Source organism: Salmo trutta, unplaced genomic scaffold (assembly GCF_901001165.1).
Source record: "Salmo trutta unplaced genomic scaffold, fSalTru1.1, whole genome shotgun sequence".
Classification (NCBI taxonomy): domain Eukaryota; kingdom Metazoa; phylum Chordata; class Actinopteri; order Salmoniformes; family Salmonidae; genus Salmo; species Salmo trutta.
This window is the reverse complement of record NW_021822189.1, coordinates 669,686-683,534: the sequence shown is the minus strand read 5'-3', so window position 1 is coordinate 683,534 and position 13,849 is coordinate 669,686. Positions and strand designations below refer to the sequence as shown.

At 44.0% G+C, this 13,849-nt stretch overlaps 1 protein-coding gene across 1 annotated transcript in view; it reads right to left on the bottom strand.

Moving 5' to 3' along the window:
- Positions 1–7,676: 7,676 nt before the first annotated feature.
- Positions 7,677–13,849, bottom strand: part of LOC115180833 (ras-related protein Rab-10) — a 40,860-nt gene continuing 34,687 nt past the window's right edge. Inside the window, exons 5-6 of the mRNA XM_029742991.1 lie at positions 10,515–10,616; positions 7,677–8,834 (exon numbers count right to left, since the gene is read on the bottom strand). Of these exons, the coding sequence (XP_029598851.1) occupies positions 8,748–8,834; positions 10,515–10,616 (189 nt within the window). The 3' untranslated portion in view covers positions 7,677–8,747. The remainder of the gene's footprint in view (positions 8,835–10,514; positions 10,617–13,849) is intronic.

Below are 13,849 nucleotides of genomic sequence, written 5' to 3'. Positions count from 1 at the left end.
ACTGTTCTACCCAGGAGTACAGGACATCACAAGGCTGCTTCTGACTGTTCTACCCAGGAGTACAGGACATAACAAGGCTGCTTCCTACTGTTCTACCCAGGAGTACAGGACATAACAAGGCTGCTTCCTACTGTTCTACCCAGGAGCACGAGTACAGGACATAACAAGGCTGCTTCTGACTGTTCTACCCAGGAGTACAGAACATAACAAGGCTGCTTCTTACTGTTCTACCCAGGAGTACAGGACATAAAAAGGCTGCTTCTGACTGTTCTACCCAGGAGCAGGAGTACAGGACATAACAAGGCTGCTTCTGACTGTTCTACCCAGGAGTACAGGACATAAAAAGGCTGCTTCTGACTGTTCTACCCAGGAGCAGGAGTACAGGACATAACAAGGCTGCTTCTGACTGTTCTACCCAGGAGTACAGGACATAACAAGGCTGCTTCTGACTGTTCTACCCAGGAGTACAGGACATAACAAGGCTGCTTCTGACTGTTCTACCCAGGAGTACAGGACATAACAAGGCTGCTTCTGACTGTTCTACCCAGGAGTACAGGACATAACAAGGCTGCTTCTGACTGTTCTACCCAGGAGTACAGGACATAACAAGGCTGCTTCTGACTGTTCTACCCCAGATGCTGGGAGCTGACACTGTCGTAGTCCATGTGGGGTCAAACGACATCAGGAGCTCGGAACATCTGAAAATGGATTTTAAAGAACTGATTTAGCATTAAAGGACTACGAAACCGGCAATCATTTCAGGTCCAATACCATCATTTTGTGCCGCGGGTGTGAAAGATTCTGCAGTCTGCTGGCATTACACATCTGGCTAAAAGATTACTGTAGCTCTGCTGGAGTCACTTTTATAGATAACTTTGGAAACAGAAGATACTCTACAGGAATGACAGAGTCCATCCAAATCATCTTGGCTTCTGGACTTTGTCCACGCTGAGTTTAAACAATGACTTATCAATGACCCAATACCAGCTCAGCTAATCCCTACCATTGTGACAATGAGTCATCATAATGTACATTATCCTAGGGGCATTAGGGGCAGACACAATGTAAGTAATTAAATGTATGTCCCTCTAATTGCCCTGAATACCTCTGTTAATCGTATAGCTATTGTATGCTGTAATCATGAGCCTATGAACCAGAGTTACACTGTTAGCACTGAGGCGGTGTGCAATTTTATGAAGGCCATTTTATGCAGCTCACCCTGCACTATCAGCTCCAATGTAAATAACATGAGTAAGTCTAACTCTGATAAGCTTCCCAGTTAAGCATTAAAAACAATCAAGCAACACAGAAAAGTGCTAAAAATTGCCCATATTAGCATGTGTAGCCTAAGAAACAATGTCCATGAAGTAAATAACTTGCTTGTAACAGATGACATTCATATTCTGACAACCTCTGAAACTCGCTTAGATAATACATTTGATGATACAGTGGTAGCAATCCAAGCACGGCACTTACACTAATGACTGATGATTGGCTGAGAGAAATTGATGATAAAATGATTGTGGGGGCTGTCTTGTTAGACTTCAGTGCAGCTTTTGTCATTATTGATCATAGTCTGCTGCTGGAAAAACGTATGTGTTATGGCTTAACACCCCCTGCTATAATGTGGATAAAGAGTTACCTGTCTAACAGAACACAGAGGGTGTTCTTTAATGGAAACCTCTCAAACATAATCCATGTAGAAGCAGGAATTCCCCAGGGTAGCTGTTTAGGCCCCTTGCTTTTTCAATCTTTACCGACATGCTTTGAGTAAAGCCAGTGTGTCTACGTATGCGGATGACTCAACACTATACACGTTAGCTACTACAGCGACTGAAATGACTGACACAATTCACATATGCAGACACGATTCCCACACACAAACACGATTGAGCCTGTACTGAGGGATAGGCGCTGCATAGGAGTGCCGCCAGCTGATGTAAGACAGCATGAAGGAGTGTGTAAGGGTTCATTTCTGGAAAAGGATAAAGAACTGGGTAGCACACAACCCCCCTCTCCTCTTCGGTCTTCTCTCCTCCTTGATCTGGAAACTGGTTGAGGAGCGTGTCAATTCATCAGCAGGCTCCCCTGCTCTATTACCTACTTCGACAGAGGATGCACAAGAGTATCCTCGCGGCTGGTAGCACGGAATCGTTTTGAATTCCACCACAACCCCTTTGAATCAGCTGTGGTTTTCTGGAAGGAGAAACGCATCCACACATTAAAAACCATTAATCATTTATTTAGAAAATGTCTTGCACAACTAGCTACATGTGCTTCAATCACTTTACACATTTACAGACCTGCAAACCTTGAAGAATTTTTATGAGTACTACACCCCACGAAGGCGAGCATGCGGCACCCACACTGCTCAAATCATAGGCACCTTTTATATCCTAATAATGATGTTGGCAGAAGACTGCTTCAGCGGGAATAGTATAGGCCAGGGGTATTCAACTCTTACCTCAACTCTTCCCTGCAGGGCGGAATACAGACGTCAGGCAGACCATTCCATAAAAATGGAGCTCTATAGGAGAAATCCCTGCCTCCAGCTGTTTGCTTAGATATTCTAGGGACAATAAGGAGGCCTGCATCTTGTGACCATAGCGCACGTGTAGGTACACTACCGTTCAAAAGTTTGGGCTCACTTAGAAATGTTCTTGTTTGTGAAAGAAAAGCCATTTTTTTGCCCATTAAAATAACATCAACACCTGTCTCAACGTCAACAATAAAGAGTCAACTCCGTGATGCTGGCCTTCTAGGCAGAGTTGCAAAGAAAAAGCCATCTCTCAGACTGGTCAATAAAAAGAAAAGATTAAGAAGGGCAAAAGAACACAGACACTGGACAGAGATAAAGACTGGCCACATGTAGAAGAAGACAGAGATCGTGAACTGGGTCCTAAGTCTTTGTATGGTGGATAGGCTTTCAATGGAAAAACAGCCTTTCAAAATAATAGTACTTCCTGGATGGATTTTCCTCAGGTTTTCGCCTCCCATATCAGTTCTGTTATACTCACAGACATTATTTTAACAGTTTTGGAAACTTTAGAGTGTTTTCTATCCAAATCTGCATATCCTAGCTTCTAGGCCTGAGTAGCAGGCAGTTTAATTTGGGCACGCTTTTCATCCAAAATTCCGAATGCTGCCCCCTACCCTAGTGAAGTTAAAATGATAAACTTGGATTAGCTAGCACAACGTGCCAGGAGTGATGGTTGCTGATAACGGGCCTCTGTACACCTATGTAGATATTCCATATTCTGCCGTTTCCAACTACAAAAGTGATTTACAACATTAACAATGTCTACACTGTACTTCTGATCAATTTCATGTTATTTTAATGGACAGAAAATTGCTTTTCTTAAAAAATTAAGGAGATTTCTAAGTGACCCCAAACTTTTGAATGGTAGTGTACCTACACATGCTTAAACGTGATTTTTATGTTACGAAGATGGAAAAATGCTGTCCTTGAAATAGTCTTGATATGTTCGTCAAAAGAGAGATCAGGGTCCAGAGTAACACCGAGGTCCTTCACAGTTTTATTTGAGACGACTGTACAACCATCAAGATTACTTGTCAGATCCAACAGAAGATCTCTTTGTTTCTTGGGACCTAGAACAAGCATCTCTGTTTTGTCCGAGTTTAAAAGTAAACAATTTTCTGCCACCCACTTCCTTATGTCTAAAACACAGGCTTCCAGGGAGGGCAATTTTGGGGCTTCACCATGTTTCATCGAAATGTACAGGTGTGTATCGTCCGCATAGCTGTGAAAGTTAACATTATGTTTTCCGAATGACATCACCAAGAGGTAAAATACAGTGGGGAGAACAAGTATTTGATAACCTGCAAAATCGGCAGTGTTTCTTACTTACAAAGCATGTAGAGGTCTGTCTCTCACAGTTGAAGTGTACCTATGATAAAAATTACAGACCTCTACATGCTTTGTAAGTAGGAAAACCTGCAAAATCGGCAGTGTATCAAATACTTGTTCTCCCCACTGTATATAGTGAAAACAATAGTGGTCCTAAAACTGAACCTTGAGGAACACTGAAACTTACAGTTGATTTGTCAGAGGACAAACATTCCACAGAGACTAACTGATATCTTTCCGACAGATAAGATCTAAACCAGGCCAGAACTTGTCCGTGTAGACCAATTTGGGTTTCCAATCTCTCCAAAAGCATGTGGTGACCGATGGTGTCAAAATCAGTACTAAGATCTAGGAGCACGAGGAGAGATGCAGAGCCTCGGTCTGACGCCATTAAAAGGTAATTTACCACCTTCACGAGTGCAGTCAGTGCTATGATTGGATCTGACAGAGCATGTTAGCTTGGTGCAACAGGCCCGTTCATTGGGTTCAACATTGTGTTTTACTGTGAATGAAGTGAAGTGAATGGTGAACGCAGAGATCACGCTGGTTCAAACCAGACTGAAGCGTTTCGTACACATTGTTTGTCTTTAGGAAGGCAGTGAGTTGCTTGCTGTGCAACAGCTTTTTCAAAACTTTGTGAGAGGAATGGGAAATTCGATATAGGCCGATAGTTTTTTATATTTTCTGGGTCAAGATTTGGCTTTTTCAAGAGAGGCTTTATTACTGCCACTTTTAGTGAGTTTGGTACACATCCGGTGGATAGAGAGCCGTTTATTATGTTCAACATAGGAGGGCCAAGCACAGGAAGCAGCTCTTTCAGTAGTTTAGTTGGAATAGGTTTCAGTATGGAGTTAAGGTTTAGAGGCCATGATTATTTTCATAATTGTGTCAAGAGATATAGTGCTACAACACTTGAGTGTCTCCCTTGATCCTAGGTCCTGGCAGAGTTGTGCAGACTTAGGACAACTGAGCTTTTGAGGAATACGCAGATTGAAAGAGGAGTCCATAATTTGCTTTCTAATGATCATGATCTTTTCCTCAAAGAAGTTCATGAATTTATCACTGCTGAAGTGAAAGCCATCCTCTCTTGGGGAATGCTGCTTTTTAGTTAGCTTTGCGACAGTATCAAAAATACATTTTGGATTGTTCTTATTCTCCTCAATTAAATTGGAAAAACTGTGGCAGTGAGTAGGTCCGGAGACATGTTGGACAAAACCCACTGAGTCGATGATGGCTCCGAAAGCCTTTTGGAGTGGGTCTGTGGACTTTTCCATTTGAATATTAAAGTCACCAAAAATCGGAATATTATCTACCATGACTACAAGATCCAATAAGAATTCAGGGAACTCAGTGAGGAACGCTGTATACGGCCCAGGAGGCCTGTAAACAGTTGCTATAAAAAGTGATTGAGTAGGCTGCATAGATTTCATAACTAGAAGCTCAAAAGACGAAAACGCTGCCATTTTTTTGGGTAAATTTAAATGTTCTATCGTAAATGTTAGCAACACCTCCGCCTTTGCGGGATGCGCGGGGGATATGGTCACTAGTGTAACCAGGAGAGGCCTCAATTAATACAGTAAATTCATCAGGCTTAAGCCATGTTTCAGTCAGGCCAATCACATCAAGATTATGATCAGTGATTAGTTAATTGACTATAACTGCCTTTGAAGTGAGGGATCTAACATTAAGTAGTCCTATTTTGAGATGTGAGGTATCACGATCTCTTTCAATAATGACAGGAATGGAGGAGAGATTCCAGTGAGATTGCTAAAGCGAACACCGCCATGTTCAGTTTTGCCCAACCTAGATCGAGGCACAGACACAGTCTCAATGGGGATAGCTGAGCTGACTACACTGACTGTGCTAGTGGCAGACTCCACTAAGCTGGCTGCCTGGCCTGCACCCTCTCATTGTGGAGTTACAGCCCTGTCTTGTTCATAGATAAGATGAGAGCATTCCTCCAGCTAGGATGGAGTCCGTCACTCAACAGGCCAGGCTTTCTGGCGAGTCCCAGAAAGAGGGCCAATTATCGACAAATGTTATCTTTTGGGAGGGGCAGAAAACAGTTTTCAACCAGTGATTGAGTTGTGAGACTCTGCTGTAGAGCTCATCACTCCCACTAACTGGGAGGGGGCCAGAGACAATTAATCGATGCCGACACATCTTTCTAGCTGATTTACACGCTGAAGCTATGTTGCGCTTGGTGACCTCTGACTGTTTCATCCTAACATCGTTGGTGCAGACGTGGATAACAATATCTCTATACTCTCTACACTCGCCCGTTTTAGCTTTAACCAGCACCGTCTTTAGATTAGCCTTAACGTCGGTAGCCCTGCCCCCCCTAAACAGTGTATGATCGCTGGATGATTTGTTTTAAGTCTAATACTACGGGTAATGGAGTCGCCAATGACTAGGGTTCGATGTCTCAGACCCTGTAACGGGAGGAGTACGAAGGGATTTATACTAACGTTACCATCTGTACTTATTGGTGGCACAGAAGCTGTTTCATCCTTTCCTAATGATTGCGTCTGAAGCTGGGCTTGCAGCACGGCTATCCTCACCATAAGGCGATGGTTCTCCTGTATATATATATTATGAGTACATCGACTGCAAGTAGAAGGCATCATGTTAATGTTACTACTTAGCTTCGGCTGGTGGAGGTCCTGTAGAACCACGTCCAGATAAAGCGTCCGGGGTGAAAAAGTTCAATGAAAAAAGTCAAGCGAGGGAAGAAAACAAAATATATAAAATGGTAATTAAAAGTAAAAACCGTAAAGTTGGCAGGTAGCAAAGTAACGTCAGCAACAAAACACACAGCAGCACATAAACAAGTCTACAAGTTGTTACCGGAGGTGAAAGGTTTTCTAATTTGCCTTGCACTCCTTGCTTTTTGAGTCTCCTCGTTTTTTCTGGTTTAGGAGCACTTTTAATTCCAGAGTTCCAGAGACTAGGTCCAAGAGGCTTCTGAACAGTTTTTACCCCCAAGCCATAAGACTCCTGAACAGCTAATCAAATGGTTACTAGAGTATTTGCATTGCCCCCCCACCCTCTTCTACGCTGCTGCTACTCTGTCATTATCTATGGATAGTCACTTTAATAACTCTACCTACATGTACATATTAGCTCAATTACCTCTTGTCCTTATTGGTAATCAGGCATACAATGTGCCAACTTAAAGCCTTTTTCAGCGTATTTTAGGGCCGTTTTTCATACCAGCGTACTTTGATCTCAAGTTGCGTGTATTGTACATAAAATACATGCTGTGTTCAAAACAACTAGGAATTTAGAATTCTGACTTCAGTGCGTTCAATACAACTGGGAACGAGCTCCGACTGGGAAAAACTTTTTAGCGGTCATCCAACTCGGGAATTCCAAGTCGGAAACTCAGGCATCTTTCTAGAGCTCCAACTTTCCGACCTGAAGATCACTGACTTCATGATCGGAAGTGGTTCCCAATTATCTTGAAAGAACCATTATTTTGTAAACGTCTGTTTACCCAAGAGTGGAAGACAGTCATTTCATACAAGCGCATTTGATTCAACATTTCCTTTCCTTGATTACCTTTGACCGTTTTTCCTTTTCCCCCCAAAGAGGCAAGCAGAGGACAGAGGCAAGCAGAGGCCAGAGGCAAGCCAAACCAATTGGGATTCTCCTTTAGCCTGGTGGAACCAGCATGATCACTGCGTTCACCATTCACAGTAAAACACAATGTTGAACCCAATGAACGGGCTGGTTGCACCAAGCTAACATGCTCTGTCAGACACACTAAGGAGCACGGTAATGAACAGAAACACACCAGCGAGTCCAGTAACTTAAACAAGCTTATTTTTAATGGATCTGCAAAACTGTTTGAATTTTCTTGAGAACGTTCAATCTCCTTCCATACAGCCGAGTGTTCCAACATTACAGAAACAGCGCATTACAAACGCTTCCAACCCAAACACATCTGCATGCATGAAAAATTAAACCCCCAATAAAGGAAAATAAATCAAAATGTAAAACAATCCCCCATCGTGGAGCAGACATCCTAACAAGCTGTTCTCTGGTTGGAGCAGACATCCTAACAAGCTGTTCTCTGGTTGGAGCAGAAATTCAAACCTTTCTGCTGGGCCTCACTATGGGAGGAGCAAGAAGATTAAACTAATTTTATTGGGTGGATGTGGCTCCGCCCCCGTCTTCCATATAAGGCACAGGACAAAATAAACCCTCAGTTACAAAACTCAAAATGACCAAACACGTCTCAGAAACCCACTAGTGTACAAAATGTTAGTCCTACATTTGTCTTTTTAGTTTTTTTATTTTATTTTCCTGACCGACGGTGAGGGGACCCGGTAGACTCAGGCAAAGATTAAAAAGGTGACTGACTTGACTCGTGTTTTGCAACCTTTAAAATAAACAGGAAACATGATCTCGTATTACCAAAACTGATTTTCAGAAAGATTACATCAGACCATGAGGAGGGGGGGGGGGGGTACAGACCATGAGGAGTGGGGGGTACAGACCATGAGGAGTGGGGGGTACAGACCATGAGGAGTGGGGGGTACAGACCATGAGGAGTGGGGGGTACAGACCATGAGGAGTGGGGGGTACAGACCATGAGGAGTGGGGGGTACAGACCATGAGGAGTGGGGGGTACAGACCATGAGGAGTGGGGGGTACAGACCATGAGGAGTGGGGGGGTACAGACCATGAGGAGTGGGGGTACAGACCATATGAGGAGTGGGGGTACAGAAGACTGAAGTGGTTTATTGTCAGTGAGAACAGATGGAGATAGAGAGAACAGATAGAGGGGACGAGTGTTAGAGAGACTGAGTTAGCGGTTAGAGAGTGTGTGTGTGCTTCCGTGCGTTAGTGTGTGTGAGGGACAGACAGGGTTGTTCTAACTGCAGCACTTGCTCTTCCATCCTGTGACTCCACTCCCACCGCTGATGTCCACGTTTTCACTGTTGGGCTCCTTGACGGGCGTCTGCAAAACACACACACGTTTTATATATATATATATATATATATATATATATATATATATATATATATATAGCTCAAAAAAATAAAGGGAACACTTAAACAACACATCCTAGATCTGAATGAAATAAATAATCTTATTAAATACTTTTTTCTTTACATAGTTGAATGTGCTGACAACAAAATCACACAAAAATAATCAATGGAAATCCAATTTATCAACCCATGGAGGTCTGGATTTGGAGTCACACTCAAAATTAAAGTGGAAAACCACACTACAGGCTGATCCAACTTTGATGTAATGTCCTTAAAACAAGTCAAAATGAGGCTCAGTAGTGTGTGTGGCCTCCACGTGCCTGTATGACCTCCCTACAACGCCTGGGCATGCTCCTGATGAGGTGGCGGATGGTCTCCTGAGGGATCTCCTCCCAGACCTGGACTAAAGCATCCGCCAACTCCTGGACAGTCTGTGGTGCAACGTGGCGTTGGTGGATGGAGCGAGACATGATGTCCCAGATGTGCTCAATTGGATTCAGGTCTGGGGAACGGGCGGGCCAGTCCATAGCATCAATGCCTTCCTCTTGCAGGAACTGCTGACACACTCCAGGCACATGAGGTCTAGCATTGTCTTGCATTAGGAGGAACCCAGGGCCAACCGCACCAGCATATGGTCTCACAACGGGTCTGAGGAGCTCATCTCGGTACCTAATGGCAGTCAGGCTACCTCTGGCGAGCACATGGAGGCCCCCCAAAGAAATGCTACCCCACACCATGACTGACCCACTGCCAAACCGGTCATGCTGGAGGATGTTGCAGACAGCAGAACGTTCTCCATGGCGTCTCCAGACTCTGTCACATCTGTCACGTGCTCAGTGTGAACCTGCTTTCATCTGTGAAGAGCACAGGGCGCCAGTGGCGAATTTGCCAATCTTGGTGTTCTCTGGCAAATGCCAAACGTCCTGCACGGTGTTGGGCTGTAAGCACAACCCCCACCTGTGGACGTCGGGCCCTCATACCACCCTCATGGAGTCTGTTTCTGACCGTTTGAGCAGACACATGCACATTTGTGGCCTGCTGGAGGTCATTTTGCAGGGCTCTGGCAGTGCTTCTCCTGCTCCTCCTTGCACAAAGGCGGAAGTAGCGGTCCTGCTGCTGGGTTGTTGCCCTCCTACGGCCTCCTCCACATCTCCTGATGTACTGACCTGTCTCCTGGTAGCGCCTCCATGCTCTGGACACTACGCTGACACACAGCAAACCTTCTTGCCACAGCTCGCATTGATGTGCCATCCTGGATGAGCTGCACTACCTGAGCCACTTGTGTGGGTTGTAGACTCCGTCTCATGCTACCACTAGAGTGAAAGCACCGCAAGCATTCAAAAGTGACCAAAACATCAGCCAGGAAGCATAGGAACTGAGAAGTGGTCTGTGGTCACCACCTGCAGAACCACTCCTTTATTGGGGGTGTCTTGCTAATTGCCTATAATTTCCACCTGTTGTCTATTCCATTTGCACAACAGCATGTGAAATTTATTGTCAATCAGTGTTGCTTCCTAAGTGGACAGTCTGATTTCACAGAAGTGTGATTGAATTGGAATTACATTGTGTTGTTTAAGTGTTCCCTTCATTTTTTTGAGCAGTGTATATATTATGCATACAAACATTACATCGACACCATCATTATTACCTTCCTGAGGATGTCTTCTGCTAGCGTGAGGAAAGCCTTCTCGATGCTGATGTTGGCCTTGGCACTCGTCTCAAAAAACCTAATACCATGTTCTCTGGCAATCTGAGAGAGGCGAGAGGGAGAGAGAGAGGGGGAGGCGAGAGAGAGAAAGAGAGGGGCGAGAGAGAGGGGGCGAGAGAGAGGGGCGAGAGAGAGAGAGAGGGGCGAGAGAGAGAGAGAGAGAGGGGCGAGAGAGAGAAAGAGAGGGGCGAGAGAGAGAAAGAGAGGGGCGAGAGAGAGAAAGAGAGATGAAAGGAAAATATTAGAGGGTTGGTCCCAAAATAAGGCAGGTCTGTGAGACAGGAATCAGGTTTCCTTACAACCTTTAACTGTGTGTGTTCTTGTGTTGCACAAGCTCAAGCTAGTGTAATCCACGCCACAGCGTGTATGTATGCATGTGTATACACAGTACCAGTCAAAAGTTGACACCTACTCATTCCAGGGTTCTACATTGTAGAACAATAGTGAAGACATCAAAACTATATAATAACACATATGGAATCATGTAGTAACCAAACAAAGTGTTAAACAAATCAAAATATATTTTAGATTTTTCAAATTAGCCACCCTTTGCCTTGACAGCTTTGCATACTCTTGGCATTCTCTCAACCAGCTTCATGAGGTAGTCACCTGGAATGCATTTCAATTAACTGGTGTGACTTGTTATTTTGTGGAATTTATTTCCTTCGTAATGTGTTTTTCAGTTGTGTTGTGACAGGGTAGGGGTGGTATACAGAAGATAGCCCTATTTGGTCAAAGACCAAGTCCATATTATGGCAAGAACAGCTCAAATAAGCAAAGAGAAGTGACAGTCCATCATTACTTTAAGACATGAAGGTCAGTCAATCTGGAAAATTTCAAGAACTTTGAAAGTTTCCTCGAATGCAGTCGCAAAAAACAAAGCGCTATGATTAAACTGGCTCTCGTGAGAATCGTCACAGGGAAGGAAGACCCAGAGTTACCTCTATTGCAGAGGATAAGTTCATTAGAGTTACCAGCCTCAGAAATTGCAGCCCAAATAAATGCATAAGAGTTCAGGTAACAGACATCGTAACATCAACTGTTCAGAGGAGACTGCATGAATCAAGCTTTCATGGTCAAATTGCTGCAAAGAAACCACTACTAAAAAGGACACCAATGAGACTTGCTTGGGCCAAGAAACACGAGCAGTGGACATTAGATTGGTGGAAATCTGTCTTTTGGTCTGATGAGTCCAAATGTGAGATTTTTGGTTCGAACCGCCGTGTCTTTGTGAGACGTAGAGTAGGTGAACGGATGATCTCCGCATGTGTGGTTCCCACCGTGAAGCACGGAGGAGGTGTGATGGTGCTTTGCTGGTGACACTGTCAGTGATTTATGTTGAATTCAAGGCACAGTTAACCAGCATAACTACCACAGCATTCTGCAGCGATACGCCATCCCATCTGGTGTGCGCTTAGTGGGACTATCATTTCTTTTTCAAAAGGACAATGACCCAACACACCTCCAGGCTGTGTAAGGGATATTTGACCAAGAAGGAGAGTGATGGAGTACTGCATCAGATGACCTGGCCTCCACAATCCCAACCCAATTGAGAAGGTTTGGGATGAGTTTGACCGCAGAGTGAAGGGAAAGCAGCCAACAAGTGCTCAGCATATGTGGGAACTCCAATACTGTTGGAAAAGCATTCAAGGTGAAGCTGGTTGAGAGAATACCAAGTGTGCAAAGCTGTCAAAGGCTAAGGGTGGCTACATTGAAGAATCTATTTCGATTTGTTTAACACTTTTTGGTTACTACATGATTCTATACCTGTTATTTCATAGTTTGTCTTCACTATTATTCTACAATGTAGAAAAAATAAAGAAAAACCCTTGAATGAGTAGATGTGTCCATACTTTTGACTGTATTGTATGTAGTGCATTCGGAAAGTATTCAGACCCCTTGAATTCTTTCACATTTTGTTACGTTACAGCGTTATTCTAAAATTGATTGTTTTTATTCCTCAATCTACACACAATATCCCATAATAAAGCAAAAACAGGTTTTTAGAAATGTTAGCTAATTTATAAAAAAATACACTGACATACAACATTTACATAAGTATTCAAACCCTTTACTTTGTTGAAGTACCAGCGATTACAGCTTCGATTCTTCTTGGGTATGACGCTACAAGCTTGGCACACCTGTATTTGGGGAGTTTCTCCCATTCTCCTCTGCAGATCCTCTCAAGCTCTGTCAGGTTGGATGGGGAGCGTTGCTGCCCAGCCATTTTCAGGAGTCTCCGGAGATGGCGATCGGGTTCATGTCCGGGCTCTGGCTGGGACACTCAAGGACATACAGAGACTTGTCCCGAATCCACTCCTGAGTTGTCTTGGCTGTGTGCTTAGGGTCATTGTCCTGTTGGAAGCTGAACATTCACCCTCGTCAGGTCCTGAGCGGTTTGGAGCAGGTTCTCTACTTTGCTCCGTTCATCTTTCCCTCGATCCTGACTAGTCTCCCAGTCCCTGCAGCTGAAAAACAGCCCCACAACATTGTGTTGCCGCCACCACGTTTCATCATAGGGATGGTGCCAGGTTTCCTCCAGACGTGACGCTTGGCATTCAGACCAAAGAGTTGAATCTTTGTTTCATCAAACCAAAGAATCTTGTTTCTCATGGTGTGAGAGTCCTTTAGGTGCCTTTTGGCAAATGCCAAGCAGGCTGTCATGTGCCTTTTACTGAGGAGTGGCTACAGTCTGGCCACTACCATAAAGACCTGATTGGTGGAGTGCTGCTGAGATGGGAGACCCTACCAGAAGGACAACCATCTCCACAGAGGAACTCTGGAGCTTTGTCAGAGTGACCATTGGGTTCTTGGTCACCTCCCTGACCAAGGCCCTTCTCCCCCGATTTTTCAGATTGGCCGGGCGGCCAGCTCTAGGAAGAGTCTTAGTGGTTCCAAACTTTTCCATTTAAGAATGATTGGGACCTTCAATGCTGCAGAAATGTTTTGGTACTCTTCCCCAGATCAGTTCCTGTCTCAGAGCACTTCGCATGATTATCTCCACCTCATGGTTTTTTCTCTGACACACCTGTCAACTGTGGAACCTTATAGACAGGTGTGTGCCTTTCCAAATCATGTCCAATAAACTGAATTTACCACAGGTGGACGCCAATCAAGATGTAGAAACATCAAGTATGATCAATGGAAACAGGATGCACCTGAGCTCAATTTCAAGTCTCATAGCAAAAGGTCTGAATACTTATGTAAATAAGGAATCTGTTTTTTTATTTTTTTTAATACATTTGCAAACATTTCTAAAACCCTTATTTTGCTTT